This window comes from Oryzias latipes, chromosome 24, assembly GCF_002234675.1.
Source record: "Oryzias latipes chromosome 24, ASM223467v1".
Taxonomy (NCBI): domain Eukaryota; kingdom Metazoa; phylum Chordata; class Actinopteri; order Beloniformes; family Adrianichthyidae; genus Oryzias; species Oryzias latipes.
Window position 1 is genome coordinate 5,658,846 of NC_019882.2, and position 16,079 is coordinate 5,674,924.

Sequence of the window (16,079 nt, forward strand, 5' to 3'; positions counted from 1 at the left end):
AGAAAAAAAGGAGAGGATAATAATTCAGTGTCTCCAATCCGAATGTTGACATTGATGCAGTAGCTACAACACTTTCTAAAGTTTTTCAATTTTTTCGGCAGAAGTTTTAGTAAAAGTTAGTTTAGGTTGGAGCCTAGAACTGCAAATCCTAACAGACAATGAGACTTGTTTTATTTCAGACAGATCAGTGTTAAAGCGGTCAGAGTTTAAGAAGTTTAAAACCCAGAATTGCCTTTAGGTCTGCTTGTGTTTTTGCTGCCTTTAATTTACTGTTTAATAGACAGCAGAGATTGGACATTTTGCAGACGACCTCAGCAAATTGAAAACACAGAGGAAGCAGGTTCTGTTTAAGACTAACCACTAATTTGCAAAGAGCTGCAGATTCCTTAAAGCTTTTTGTGTGTGTGTGTATTTCTGATTTACAAATGATTCTGAAAGCAGCAGAGGCGCCGTGATGTCCCACCTCCACTTCAAGAGTGAACAAGAGATCTCCAAGCTCATCCACTCTGGCTGTTATGTATTATGAATGGAGAGACTATTTTCTGTCTGGATGGTGTCACTTTTGTTTTTCTAGTTGGAAAGTGCGTTATGAAACATTTATTCATCTTAGCTTCCTCTGTAGTCCGAAAATTCAATACAGAAACTCTGTGTTAGCGCAGCCTCCTAGAAGTGATTACAGTGCCTATAGGACATGCATGCTGGGGCTTTGGAGTTCAATATATAGATGACAAGAACTTTTTCGTCCATAATCTATAACTTGTATCGGCCATTTTTATTAATTTGCTTTAATAGAAATAATTTCCAGGAAAGATTAGATTTTTTTTTGATGCTCCCTGTTTATCTCATAGTACTTACAGGTTTGAGGCTTTCATTTTTTTTTCTCACAAAACATTCCTCTGTGTTTTTATATTGTGCTTCAAAACTATTTAACGTTCCAAAAAAAAACCTTCACTGCACCCATTTCAGAGCAAATTACTTTCACTTTATTTTGAAATAAATGGAAAAAAAGGCATTTAAAAATATATGTTTTTCTATTGCTCATCCCTTCAGGGTTCATGAATGTGCTTTGAAGTGTTTGTAGATTTAGTTTTTAGAATTTCATGAAAAAAAAAACCCCGATGTCTTTTTCATGAATAGAAATGATTGGTGATTCTTCCCTTTTGCAATAAACATCTCACATAAGTTTTGTGTTTGTGCAGTTTTATCTGTAATGTTTTCATAAAGCGTGTGCATCTGTTTACCATACAACATAATTACATTTTATTTTCCTGAGCCGTTTTCTAGACCCAGTTAGCCTATTGTCAACGCAATATCCAGGACTGAAGCATAAGTCTGAAGGTTCAAAAACAAATAAATTGACTAAATATTCTATGGTTGATACTGTTGGGAGTGAAATTGGGGTCAAAATAAATGCAAAATGCTATTTTCTCTGCCCTTTTGCTGCTGACCTTTTTTTTAATTAAGCCATGCAATTAAGAGAGAAATATCTGCTGAATATTGGTATAGTAGTTATAGAAGTGCAGGACTGAAAATGTGCCCATACCCCCATATGTGATTCATGCCAGGGCTGTTATATAAGCAAAGACGGGGCCTGGGAATATTTTTTCTGTTCAATATTTAATACGTCTACCAATTTATATTCAGTTCATGCTCCGTCATGCACACAGAAATGGAAGCCTCTGTTTCTGTCCTTGTTTTTAACATGTTTTTTTTATGCACCCTGTCTGTGAAAGGCCATTTTTAATGACTCATTATGCCATTTATTTGGAAGTGTCATATTGAGGCTGCATCTGTATTAGAGGCCTGTCTGCGGCTGTTACAAAAGCCACTTTAGTCTGAAAAAGCAGCAATATTTTTATGAAAAATCAAAAGGATTTTACTCAAACACGCGCTCTGCTCTGCTCTGTGTTGCACTCTGAAATAGAAGCAAGGTTGTGTCTGCCAGGCATATTCCTTCTGGTTAGATGTGATTAGCTGGGATTCTTTGTGTGTGATTAAGAGTATGAAGGCATATTTCTTTTTATTGTTGTATTTTTTTATTTTTTTTTTGGAGTCGTGTAAGTTATCATTGTCCGACCACCTTGCTTTCTTCCCTTCAGAAAATCATGTACGTGATCATGAGTAGCGCCGAGGTGCACATTTGCACAGCGGTTGCCCTTGCAGGTGTGCACCGCGTGTGTGTTTGTGTGCAAACAGCAGTCGGGGAAGTCTGGCAGCACGTTGAGGCGCTCTGCAGTCCAAAGTACTGACCTTCATAAATCAGCGCTGCTCAACCTGGTGCTCGGGGCTTCTTCCAAGCAGGACCCGGCCTTAGGGGTGCTGATTTCAAATAACAGACCGCCCCTCTCTTTACTCCTCAAATCCGGGTCCCTAGCACAGCTGCCCTTTGCCTTACTCTGCTTGATAGAAAGGAGATTAAGTTGACCTTTGAGCAAGGCCAGGTAAAGAGTGGCTGCCAGTCACCAAAGCTGGACGCCGCTATAATACCTGAAACAATTAATGAAACGCTACCAAGCACTATACGACCACTAAAAGATTAGCGGTTTTTTGTCCATTTATGTGCAATTTGTAACCTGGAAACTGCACTGTAAAAAGAGGGCAAAGGAAAAGAACATTATTCCAAAAAAAAGGTAACTTGACCATTGTAAATGATCCGTCCATGCAGCAAGAATGCCTAGAATGCCTAGAAATAAGAAATTTCACACAAGCATTAAATGAAGAAAAAATGAGCTAAAAAAACTGTTTGATAAAATTACTTCAAATTGAGTGATATATTGTCTAAAAATTAGTATTTCTTTATAGTTCTTAGCAAATAGTTTATATGTTTTGAGTTTGTCTGTACATAATTGTAGTTTATTGTAAAAGAACTACTACTAATTCTAATTGTTGTAGGCCAAATTAGAGACAAAAAAACTTGTGAAATAAATTGAAATGCCTCAATTTAGAACAAAATATGAACAGAATAAGAATACAATCTCATTAAAAGTTGGCCCATCTTAAGAAATCCTCAAAAAACCTAAACTTCCTCTTGTTCTTCGAATATAACTCTAAATATGTGGTTCACAAATAATGATAATATATGCCATTCTAACTTAACTTTTATTGAACTTTAAAATAACAATGCGGTGCAATTTGAGTTTTTTTTTAGTTTGGAGCAAAAGGATTTTGACGTATTTTCCTATAGTAATTTCTTTATTTCTAGATCCTAGCTCCTAATGAGACGAAAACTTTTGCTGATTTTGAGAAAAATGCTGTAGATTTAAGTTAAAACCGTTTGAAATATCTCAAATGTCTAAAAACAAGGTTTTAAATATTTGCAAGTGTCCAAAAGTTTGCAGATTGCATAAATGCAAGTCAGATCTCAAAGCCATGTTCTGCTGTCATGTTTTCTACTTGTCTTATTGAGTGCTTGTTGGTAATCAGACAAAACAACTTTATCATGATCTACATTTGTGACTCGAATTTTGATAAAATGTTTTATGAAAACCGCTAAATGATTATTTGCACTCAGGAAAACCCAGATAACCCACATCTGTTTTGTTTCTAAATCCATAGTGTCATGTTTGACCCCCCCCCTCCCTTTTTTTTTTTTTTAAATCATTCTAGGGGAGGCTCATGATAAGGACGTTCAGGTTGTGGAGTTGCCTATAGTGGACAGCCTTCACCCTCGACCCCCTTACTTACCCCTGGCAATCCCAGAAGACCTGGCCCCGCGCCTGCACCGTCTGCACGGCGACCCGTCCGTCTGGTGGGTGTCCCAGTTCGTCAAATACCTGGTTCGTCCTCAGGGGTGGCTGGAGAAGGAGATCCAACAGAGTACTGCCAAGCTGGGCTTCAAGCATCCCATCATTGGGTAAGGAGGCTGTGCTTGTGTGGCTCTTTTTTTCTTGGACTTTAAAGCTCCAGTAATGCAGTTTGCTCTTCTATTACTCATCTGCAGTAAAGCTTTAGAAGAGCTTTATGATGAAAGAACATAAGACAAAGAAATTCAAGAATGGAGCCTGAAATTAACACTGAATGATAATAGTGGAAGGCCAATTCTGGAGTTTTTTTTTCAGCAACTTCATTTGATAGTGGCTTTATTTTCTACATTTATGCACTCAAGGCTTCAGTTTTTACTGTTTTTCTGATAATCATCCAACTCATGTTCATTCAAAACAGCCTAACTGCCTGTTTTGCATGAAATTTCATCACTAAACGATCTGCACCCTCTGGAACCCCCACAGTGTGCTGCAAACAACCATAAGTTCATAAACTTCTCACTGGGTTTATATTTATGCATCCCATATATATATATATATATATATATATATATATATATATATATATATATATATATATATAAACATTTCTGATGGTATTTTGAGGCTTCGTGTCCCGCCCTGGGAGCCTCAGAAATGTTGGGGATCGAACTGTCGATCTCAACTTCTTTGATCTAGTTGTTGTCGACGCCCCACTAAACGCTGGATAATTTATATGAAGTATGACTAAAGACCAAAGGCAATTTCAGAGCCGATAAATCTCAACCCAACAAGCAACGAGATCCATTATTACTGGAAAAAAAAACCAACACAGTGGCCTGGCAGCCATTCTTTTATCTTCAGTGGTCTTTTTTAATTAGTGCTGCCGTTTTATTACATTTTTCTTCTTGTCAACAAATCCCACGAGAGGCCTAAACACAGCAGTCTTATGAAAAGCTGACCTACATTGTCATCCAGACTCTGCTAAAACTCACAACCTGCACATTTATTCCTGATAGTCCCCAAATGTAAAGTTAGTTTTAGTTTAAACCCTGCTAACTTCACAGACCTGTACTTTTTTATTTCTTTAATCAGAAAGTAAAGCATTATTGATCCAAGCAGGTCGACCTTAGAGGGATCACATTACTTTGCCCATAAACTTTGAACACAGAGGGTATTAAAGAAGAATACGCTGTTCAGTTTTGTTTAAATGTACAATTTAAGACAATGGAATGAGATAAAAGTATGGGGTCAAATCAGTGAATATAAAAACAAAATTTGAAGAAAAAAAAGAAATCTGAAAACAGTTTTAACAATGTAAACTTGTAACAAATATTGTAATTAAAAAAAGTACATTTGAAAAAATAGATTTTAGGCTCGAAAGAAATACTGAAAATGTGAAAAATAAAATGTTGCATTTGAAAAAAAAAGGAAAATTTGAAAATAGTTTTAAACTCGAAATTTTTAAACCTTCAGGAAGGAACTATTGAAAATTTTAAAAACAAATCTTTTAATTTGAAAAAGATAAATTTGATACCTAAAAGAAAATTTGAAAAATAGACATTTTAAATTTGAATTTAAACAAATTGAAAGCAGTTTTCAACATAAAATTACACATCGAGATAAATAAAATGGTAAATTTGAAGAAGAAAAAATACATTTTAAAGAATTGTTAAAAATTAGAAAAAAATAGACAACTTTGAAAAAGAAAATTGAGATTTGGAAAACAGTTTTGAACTTAAAAGTATACATGGTAAACTTAGAAGAAACATTGCATTTTTTCAAAGTACATATGAAACAATAAACCGAAAAATGCTACCATTTGTAACAACTGCTGGTTTTTTTTTCAACTTTTTTTTTTTTGTTTGTTTGTTTGTTTCTCTCCCTTTGCTCTCAGTTGTTCCATTTACAGTTTTCATTCAGAATTTTCCCTTTTGGTGCTGAGCCTAAGTTTACATTTTCAAAATTTCATTTCTTGTTTTTCCATATTTACCATCTGTTTTTTATTCACTTCAAGCTGATCCTGATTTGACCCCATATAGAAAGTCAGCTCAAAGCCTCACTAAAGCATGATTTTCAAGCTTCACATATTAATAATCTGTAGGTGATGTTTTATGCTGTCAGTAGAATTTCTTCATTTTTATCAAATTCTGAGCTGTTGGCTGACTTTTTTTTTCTAAAGATATTCTTGCATGAATAACATTATAGCTGTAATTGAGCTTAACTCTGTTTTATTCGGTCATAAACGTGTTTCCTCTAATCCTAACGTAAAGGACGAAAGCCATCCTCAGTCATTTTAATGTCTGTTTTTAGTGCAGTAAACCCTGATCTTCTTTAATTGTATAAATGTTCACCAGATTACTTATGAAAGCATCTTTTCAAGCAGCTCGGCTGGACACATTTGGAAGCTTGTTTACGCTCACTAACCAACACTGGTGTTCCTTCCAGCAGCCTCTCCTGACTCATGAATAATTCTTTCTGTCAGAACTTCAGACGTTATGAAAGATTCTGTCTTGTTGTTTTAACCCATTTAGTCTGGTAGACTCTGGGACAGCATGTATGGTTTCCACAGGAGACTGTAGAATCCGTAGTTCGTTTGCTAACCTTTCCGCAGCTTTGCATGAGACCTAGCTTCAACTCTTCAAAAGAGGAACTAGTTTAAAAGTTTAAATCCGTCTCCCACGTGGTTCTGAGTTTTCCTTCATCTTCTATTTTTCTACACATCTTCTTTGCATTTAGCTGCAAGCCATCGCCAGCAATCTCTGTGTTTTCTTCTGTTTCTCGTTGTTTTTTTTTTCTCACTTTCCATCACCTGGTTCGTCTCATCAGTCTCTTTCTATTCACCCCCTTTTTGAACATTTCCTATTCATTTATTTAATATTCCTTTCCGCACACACCCCGTCATTGATGTTTATTTCCCTTTTTTCCTGAATTGTTCATGTTTCTTTTCTTTTCTTTTTTTTTACAGTCTCCTTCGTAATCCCTGGGCATGCATCCATTCTCGCGTTCCCTTTCACTCTCATCCACACCTTTCTATCAACACTCTTTATGTTTCTCACTCTACCAAACCTCCCTCCGGCACGCCCATCTATGTCCGTTTCACTCTCCATTCCACCATCTCCATTGAAATGTGAGATGGATAGAATAAAGTATCTTATCGCATAGTTTTCCCTCCTCAACTCTCAATACCTTCACTTCACTGCACCTATGTTGCAATAAAGTGATTGAACACTGCTGTGCATTGTGGAGGGAGGGACGTAGAGGTGGAGAGGGGCGGGACGTGTTGGATGTAAAAGTGGGGTTGAAGAGTTGAATTCTGAGAGGAAGAGTCAGAAAGCAAGTAGTGTTGGTGAAGCCAGGTGTCCTGTTCAAGATACAGAGATATAAATGCCAATGGGCGCCCCGTCCCCTCAATGCATGGGCCACTGTAGCCACGCTGTCTGTGCTGGCTCTCCTTTAACAGTAACAGAGCGGGTGGCTGTCATTAAGTCTTCCATCGCATGAGTTAATGCTGTATAATGGTTGCCAGGATGGTCAGAGGAAATGATGGAGAGGGATCCAGCTTGGATTGCAGCTGCAGCATCACCATGGCAATCAGAGAGGATGATATAAATGGCAACATTCAAAAACGGGTTGGTGATAGAATGAGCACCAAGCAATGAAGAAAGCCCAGCAAAAAGCCTAGATCAGCAGAAGGCACAATTTCAAAGTCAAATAGAAATGAAACAAAAAAGATGTGGTTCATTGAAAAAACAGATATGTTCTACAGGTGTTATATATATTAGGTCTAGCTTTACAGGTAAAAAAAATGTTTGTGAAATCAGTTTATCGGTGATTCAGTTATTACATTTGTCAGAATAACCACTCTTCCTTTACTGCCTTTTTTAACATGTTCTTGCTAATCCTATTCTTTTTTCATGTTTTTTCTTCATTGCATGGCCTGGTTGAATACTCTATTTTGATTGGCTGCAGGGTGTTTATTTAAAACGTAATAACTGTGATAATGGACACCTAAAAAAGTAGTTCTGGTCACATAGCCCAAATGTTCTATATGCTTGAGCTGGTGTAAACAATAGTCATTAATCAGAGCGAACTCAGAACATAGGTTGACATTCATTGTTCAACAGTTTATCACATAGCAAGACAGTCAAAGAGACGCAAGTGATTTTATAGTTTCCTTTGACCTGTTAGGTGAATTTGACTTTGAGTTGGACAGTTCAGGCCTCCGTGTTGTCGATTAATTTCTGGTAATGGATGCTTCGTCAAGCCTTATTCCTAAGATAAACTCCCCAATCATATACCTCAATTAAAGTATGCGGTCTCATGTTGAATGTTCAAAATGTTTGATTGACAGATTTTATGTAGCCTTCTTTCTGGTGGAAGGAGTGAAGACTTCCAACAAGCTCACTCCTGATTGGTTAGAGTGGTTGCCAGTGGAACGATGACTCAGACTGACACGGACTAATCACTGCTTACTGACGATGTCTGGCTCCAACATGGTGGTGTTCATATTTTTAAAAAATGGCCATTGTATTGACTTCATTTTGTCGGAGCAAGACATAAACCATTTTCTATGGGTCACACTAAATGGCTAATAAAAGGAAAAATAGCTGCACACAAAATTGACTTCATTTGCTATAAACTACATTTCCAAACTTTGGACATAACTGGACTTTTGTATTTTCCTTTAAAAAAAGTGTGATACTGATATCTTTGAACATTTGATAAAGGTTCTGCATGATTTTATTTGACAACCTAGGTCGGGAGATTCTGGAGAAAAGTAGAAGGAGGAAATGTTTTGAAGGAAAATTACAACAGGAATTTTCCAGTGATGGGGACTTATTAAATCAACATATGCAACTGCAAAAGTCATCAAATATCAGAGCAGTTGAATGTCACCAAGGGACTCAAATCAAGGGATTTTTTTGGGGGGATGTAAGAATTAATTTTGCAGAGACCTACGAAGCTTTTCAGGGGTCTGAAATTTAAGAACTAAGAACTTTTTGAAGTATCTTGCTGTTTACCATCATCTTTAATTTGAGTAGTAAAGGGAAATCTTGATTGCAAGTCTGGCACGTTTTGATCTCAAAGCAGATTTCATAGCCACTAAATGTGCCTTTTAGTTTATGCAATAATGAGTGATTTTGTCAGGTTTTAGATATAATGAAGTTTCCTGGTCTTCTTCACTTGTGTGTGGTTGGCACTCAAACCCCGGGGGTCATTCTCTAACGTGTGATTTATTCGGCCTATATAGAATTGTCATATTCAGCAAGAATCAGCACTGGCTGTGTCTAGAGCGCCGCGTGTGTCCTGTGTCTTTAATGAATGCATTTACGCCCACTGCGAGATTTGCCCTGCCTTGCCAATACCTTATGAATAGATGGGAATGAATTAAATTACTGTTGCTGTCGTGTGGGAGAGAGCTGGTGGGAGCAGAGGAGGGAGGAAATGGCGAAGAGATGCACGAAACCATGCAGCCTCTGCTGCTCTGACAAGAGAGAAAAGGGCAAAGGAAAAACAGGGTTTGCAGGAACAAAGATGAGCAGACATGAAAGAAACAAAGCAGCAGGAGAGAGGGATCCTGACAAAAAGCAGATGTCAAGACCTCTGCCTAATCAGAGGACACAGAGATGATACGAGATGATACACTCCAGCACTCCTGTCACCTTTTCTCCCACATTCTTCTCACTTTCAGTCTTTGGCACCCCAGCACAGTCGATGATTGATACCTTGCCAATGGTAGAAATCAAGAGCAGAGCTTTCTTTGAACTTCTGAAGCACTTTTTCTGTGTTTGCCTCATCGTTTCACAGGGGATGGGGGGGAAAAGACGTCGGAAAAGACGTTTCACTCCCAGAAACCACATTTTTTTATAGCACCAATGACTTTCGCTGAGGAGATCCTGACCATTGACTGTATACAAAAAATGGACTGAATGATCCCTCCCCCTGGGTAACGTTCCATAGACTTTGATAGACAGAATAACTAGTCTTGCTTTGATACCTTTTTTTAGCATCTTCTTGCTAATCATATTCTATCTATAGTGCAAGTTAATCAAGTTAAAAATTGACCAATCAGATGCCTCAATAAAAGGATGCGGTCTCACATTTGAACCGCTTGACAGATTCTCCAGAGCCCACCTTCTGTGGTAGTGGAGCGGACATCCCACAAGCTCACTCCTGCTAGAGTGGTTTCCATAAAAACGTTGACTCAGACTGAGTCCGACCAATCAAATCAATTCCATTTTTTTATTTTAAAAAAGAGCACTGTTTCTAAACAAATATAAGTTACATAAAAGATATTAAAGTTGTCAGATGCTTCAAGCATTGAGTTTAGAATAAACGTCACTGGCAACTTTGTCTTTCTAGTACCTGGAATTAAGCAACAAGGTTCACTTGTTTTATTCTTGAAACCTTTTTTTTACAAGTTTTTTAAAGGTCATTGGTAATTTGGTTTCTTTAATTGATTCTTTTTCATTGTTCCATATCCTGACTCTTTGAATTGAAACTCATCTTTCATCTGATTTTGTCCTGAATTTTGTCAACAAGGAAATCTCACATCTTTTTAAACTATACGTACTTTTTGTTTTGTTTTGTTTTTTTGCATTGATTTTAAAATACTTTGACTTACTTAACTATTTACTGACATTGTGTGGCTCTAACATGGTGACGTCCATATTGCGAAAAATGCTGACTGAATTGGCTTCATTTGCTTGGAACTTGAAGTAAGCCATTTTCCGACCCGTGGCGAGCTCCATGTACGAGGCGGCTCCCGTGGTGGAGCGGTGGTAACAGGTCGGGAATGAATAGCATTTTTCATCATGAAGTGGGGAAAGCCAGCAACAAATTCAGAGTTGTGATATTGTCATGTGCTCCTCAAGGAGGTTGTCGGCACAAAGCAGATGGAGAAGCAAGACAGTTGTATAATTCAGTAGATCTGAGAGGATCTATTTTTTTGTTTGTTTTTTACTAATAGAAAAAAAATGCAATTCGCCTGAGAATCTTTGAGTCCAAGCGCTGTGATACTAACTCCATCTTTTTTTGTTTTGTCTGCAGAGTCCATGTGAGGAGGACTGATAAAGTGGGGACTGAGGCAGCTTTCCACCCCATAGAGGAGTACATGCTCCACGTGGAGGAACAGTTCCAGCTTCTGGCCAGACGTGTTCGTGTTGACAAAAAACGAGTTTACCTGGCCACCGATGATCCCTCCCTGCTGCAAGAGGCTAAGACCAAGTCTGTGTCTGATAGATCAGCTGATCTTCAGCCCCTTAACCTTTTTCCTCACCTTTCCCCTTTAGCCCTTTTAAATTAAACCCCCTATTGGAGTAGAATTGTAAGAATCAAAATCAGAATGACTGAATTCAAGAGCCAAGACATTTCCATTTGATTCTAAATTAAAGTATGCTTTGGATCATCCCTGGTGGTTTTGGTTTTTGGTTGATTAATTGAGCCATTATGTGACAATTTATAGTCTAAACATTAATAACTATTGCTGTAAACCTTTTTTTACGGTAGAAACGTTCACACATTTAAAGCTACAAAGCTAAATAAAATAAAATAAAGAGATAGACTTGAAGTGAAAATGTGTGATTCAGTTTTTTCATATTTTTCTGCCCCCTGCTCCTCAGGTATCCAGACTACGAGTTCATCAGCGATAACTCCATCTCGTGGTCGGCCGGATTGCACAACCGCTACACCGAGAACTCTTTAAGAGGAGTCATCCTCGACATCCACTTCCTGTCGCAGACAGACTTCTTGGTTTGCACGTTTTCCTCACAGGTGAGCTAATTGTTAGTGAAAGTATTCCGGCACACCGAGCTGTTTTTGCCCTGCACCTCAGTTTGTTCCCTGAAAAACAGCCCAATTTGTTCTAAGATCTGGTGCAAACCAGGTTAAGCCTTAGTCACAACTGCCCTTATGAGTGGATACGGGCGATCTGCGGGCGAGAATTGGGCAAATCAAGGTTGTAGACCGCTCAGTGAGCTTGTAGCGTGAAAATGTTCATGCACTTTTTCTACAGCCATCCTGCGAACGACAGGTTGTAGCAAACGTAACATTAGGGTAATTAAGGGTGATGTAGGAGAGACGCAGGCGTGTCATACAAATATTTCATGTTTTTAACCTCCCCAAACGCTGCACAAGGAGCCCGTTAGAGCTGTTCACGTGTGTGTGCGATCCTTGTGTGCCGCCTGACTGTTAGAAATGAGAAAACTGGACAGTTTGTGTGGGCATCTTGAAGGCCCACACAACGTGCACGTGTGTATCACCTGCACGGCTCGTCCGTTCAACATTCGTACACAGTCATTAAGAGGCCAGCATTTGCACCTTACTAACAACTAGTGTGTGGCATAAACGCCCCGTATGACTCCATCATTCATAAGTCATAAGTGCGTGCAACTTACATTATCCTTACAAATAAATCACATTGCTCTTTCCACATCCACAACTATGGTACCTTTCATTTTCATGACATTCCTGAAGGTGGCCGTACAAGCATCAAGGGTAGTGCAAGACACACTTGCGCTTTAAAAGCAGCCGCTCCTCTCTACGACCCTAAACAGGTGCGGAAAACCCAAAAACCTGAAGGACCCGTGCGGGTCAACTTCCCGTACAAGTGCATGTGTCTAAGGCTTACATTTACCCGTATTTTCCGGACTATAAGTCGCCCTTTTTTTCATAGTTTGGCAAGGGGTGCGACTTATACTCCGCAGCGACTTATATTAGAAATAAATTGAAATAAATACATTGTTAACCCTCCTGTTATGTTTATTTGTGAGGAACAGAGATGATGTTCCTGGGTCAATTTGATGTATGAGGTATGTTAAGTGTTAAGAGTATGTTAAGTGACTCAGAGAATCAGCGAACTCTTTTACAGTAAGCTCTTGAAGGCTAACAACATAATATTCTATTTTCCAATGATTTCATAGATTCAGAAATGCAATAAAAATGACAACTGTTTCTACAAATACAGGATGAAAACAGAGTATTAGTTATTAATATTTTATATTTATATATATAGTTATTAATAAATAAATAAGTATGAGAAAGAATTACTGTGAAATTATGAGATAAACAGTCTGCTATGATTGTGTCATATGAGGTTGTACAAGTTATTAGTTCTTGGTCTTAGATTTTGTCAAATAAATTTCCCGTCAAAATGCAACTTTGGTCCAGTGCGACTTATCTGTGTTTTTTTCTACTTTATAATGCATTTTTGGGCTGGTGCGACTTATACTCCGCAGCGACTTATGGTCCGGAAAATACGGTAATGTCGGTATGTTAGGACACAAAAGTTTGGGTTCACTTGCAAGTGAACCCTGGTGCGCTTCAAGTGGGAATGCATAGAAATTAAAACCAGAGGTGTCAGAACTTAAGGTGGAAGTACAGCACATCACCTCCAAAATCCTGAAAATCCAGCAGCTGCTCTCTAAAGCCAAAGAAGAAGCATGAAGAAGAAAACGACTAATCCTGATAATATTCTGATTACTATTAAGAAGTGCCCTTCACTCCATTTACACTGAATTCACCATGATAACCCACTTTATTCTTTTTTTAATTCTTTTTATGAGTTACAATGCTTTATTTCATCCCCATGTGTGTCATTATATATCAGATGTATGTGAATTTGGATTACTTATTTGTAAACATGTTTCACCTGTCCATTTTACCACTGTGAAGCATTTTCCATCCATCCGGAGAAACAAATTGTGGTGCAGATAAAACCTGCTGCTCTGAATCCCCCTTAAGTCACATGGAAAAAAAATGCTTACAGTGCAAATCTAATAAAGTGAGAAGTTAGGAAATTGTTTCTTATGGTAGAGTGGAGGAAAGAATATGGTTCTTATTAGCGTACATAATAAGAGGACTAGAGGAGCCGGCTAGCCTTTTTTTTTTTCCACTGATAAGTCCCTATTTTGGGAAAAACTGCACCCATTAGGAAGCTGATGTAACTGTTTTCTGATCTGCTCTCAGTTGTTGACTCCTTCGTGTTTTAAAGATAAGATCTTCAGTCCTTTAGCTCTAGAAATGACAATTATAAGTATATCCCTTTGTCAAAAACCAGAACATCTTGTGTTGCTCCCATGTGATCTACAGTGATCTTATTGTCTGATTTCCTCTCACAAGTTTTCAACAATAGGGTTGTTTGTTGCTCCTTTGACTCAAAACCAGTCAAACCTTTTGTCCTCCACGTTCCAGTGCGAGCAGTAAGATGGAATAGAAAGGCTTACTGCCTGCTCACAAAATAATGGGAGAGCTTCTTAATTCCTGCTCAAATGCTCGGCTTATTAACCCTCTTGAAAGATTTAACTGGAGTGAGTCGCTTAGCTCATTTTATCCGCCTTTGTATCAGGAGGGAAACGGAGCATAGATGTCGTACAGTGAACAGTTATGTCCGTTTTCAATGCTGAAGAGCGGTTTAATTAAGACATTCGTCATTATCATGCAGTCATTCAGCGCGAACAAAAAAAATAATCCCAGTTATTGTTTATTTTTTTCAGGTTTGCCGTGTGGCTTATGAGATCATGCAGACACTGCATCCGGACGCCTCCTCCTTCTTCTACTCTCTGGACGATATCTACTACTTCGGGGGTCAAAACGCCCACAATCAAATTGCCATCTACCCACACCAGCCGCGCAACAGCGAGGACATTCCCTTGGAGCCTGGGGATGTGATCGGCGTAGCCGGAAACCACTGGGACGGATATTCCAAAGGCATCAATCGCAAACTGGGCCGCACTGGCCTCTACCCCTCCTACAAGGTCAAGGAGAAAATCGAGACTGTGAAGTACCCGCTGTACCCCGAAGCAGACAAACTGCTCAATTCTCAAAAGAAGTAAAACAGGAAAATGAGAGTCTTAAAAGAAAAAAAGAAGAAGAAGAAGAGTGGAGAAATGAGTATTCTCCAGTTTCAGGGAAGGAGGCTGCTTTTGTACAGAAGAGAAAAGAAAGGCGCGCTCGCTGCGCTCGGCTAAGAAGAAAAGAAAAAAGCCTAAACCCATGGGTGAAAGGAATGAAAATGCACTCTGTGCGTGTTTCTATGTGAGAGCGTGTGTGTGTTCCTGTGTGCGCACTCGTGTAAATGCTTGTGCATATGTCAGGTCACGGACGACTTGCAACCCCCCCCCCCCCCCCCCCCCTCTTCCCGCCCTGCACCTGACGTTGTGACTCCGGGTCCGTAGAGATGTAGACGTGAACATCAATTTTTAAATAAAGCAAGAAAAACGATTAAAATCTACACAACTGACTGAGATTTCCCCCCATCAGCGGGACTACTGTAAGATCGGCACGCTCCAGTGTAAGCGGTGACTGAAAGAGGAAGAAAAAAAAATGGCAATTTGATTTTTTATTTAATTCTTTCCAGTGTTTTGGATTTTATTCTTGCCTTTTTCTGATTTTTTTATTTTATTTTTATTTACTGAATGTACTGTAAACTCCTTATGCCATGCTCCATCCTCTGCTTCCTCCATCCTCACGTGCAATTAATTTGACAAAAACCACATTGTGCTTTTTATCAACTGTCTTAACTTTGCGTGAATGGGGCTTGTGCATAATATACTGTATTATGTGTGTGTGTGTGTGTGTGTGTGTGTGTGTGAGAGAGACAGCGATAGGATGGATGTGTGGGATCAAGAGTGCCTGTGCGTGTCGGGGCCACGTCACCAGCCGGTGCCTGGTGGACGATGTTTCTGCTTTTGCTCGGACTGAACCATCCTCAGCACTTGGAGAGGAGCGGGGAGCTCCAGCCGCTCCGCTGGGGGCCATCAGCAGAACTCGAAAGCAGCCCTCACCATAAGAAGCACTCCACTGATAACATGACCTTTGCTGTTCCCTCTGTCCATCTTCGCCATTTCTTTGGTTCTTCTGTTGTTGTTTTTTTGTTCTTGGTTTTTTGTTTTTTTACTCTGCTGTTTTTGAAGCAAAAGGAAAATATGCCGATGTTTAAAAAAAAAAAAAAAGAAAAAGGCTTTGCCATATCAAACTCCCCATAATGAAGGCTTTTTCTGAACTCTTGTTCTCGGGCATTGTCTTTGATAACCACAGATCAAATAAACTTGAGAAACCAACACAATATTCCCCCCCCTCCGGTCTGAGCTCCTTCTTCTTTTGCTGGATCGTTCAGTCATACAGGATCCCAAACTGGGAGGGGCTTCCTTTTTTTGAAGTCTTCCTGAAGGGTGACCATCAATTTTTCAAGAGTTACACCCATTACCTGGAGTTCTCCTTTGATAGAGAAAGCAGGCGTCTAAAACTGATGTCATTTCAGCACCAGAGGATTAGAGCCACCTCCTGACTTCAAAAACCTGCCGCGGTTTGTTTTATGGATCACTCAACAAGAAAGTG

At 38.9% G+C, this 16,079-nt stretch overlaps 1 protein-coding gene across 4 annotated transcripts in view; it reads left to right on the plus strand.

The window, feature by feature from the left end:
• The window catches only part of fut8 (fucosyltransferase 8), a 92,743-nt gene extending 76,934 nt beyond the window's left edge, over positions 1 to 15,809 (plus strand). For all 4 annotated transcript variants that reach the window (XM_011491681.3, XM_020714496.2, XM_020714495.2 and 1 more), the window contains 4 exons: positions 3,607 to 3,853; positions 10,794 to 10,970; positions 11,366 to 11,516; positions 14,237 to 15,809. In XM_011491681.3, the coding sequence (XP_011489983.2) occupies positions 3,607 to 3,853; positions 10,794 to 10,970; positions 11,366 to 11,516; positions 14,237 to 14,575 (914 nt within the window). In that variant the 3' untranslated portion in view covers positions 14,576 to 15,809. The remainder of the gene's footprint in view (positions 1 to 3,606; positions 3,854 to 10,793; positions 10,971 to 11,365; positions 11,517 to 14,236) is intronic.
• The last annotated feature ends 270 nt before the right edge of the window (positions 15,810 to 16,079 follow it).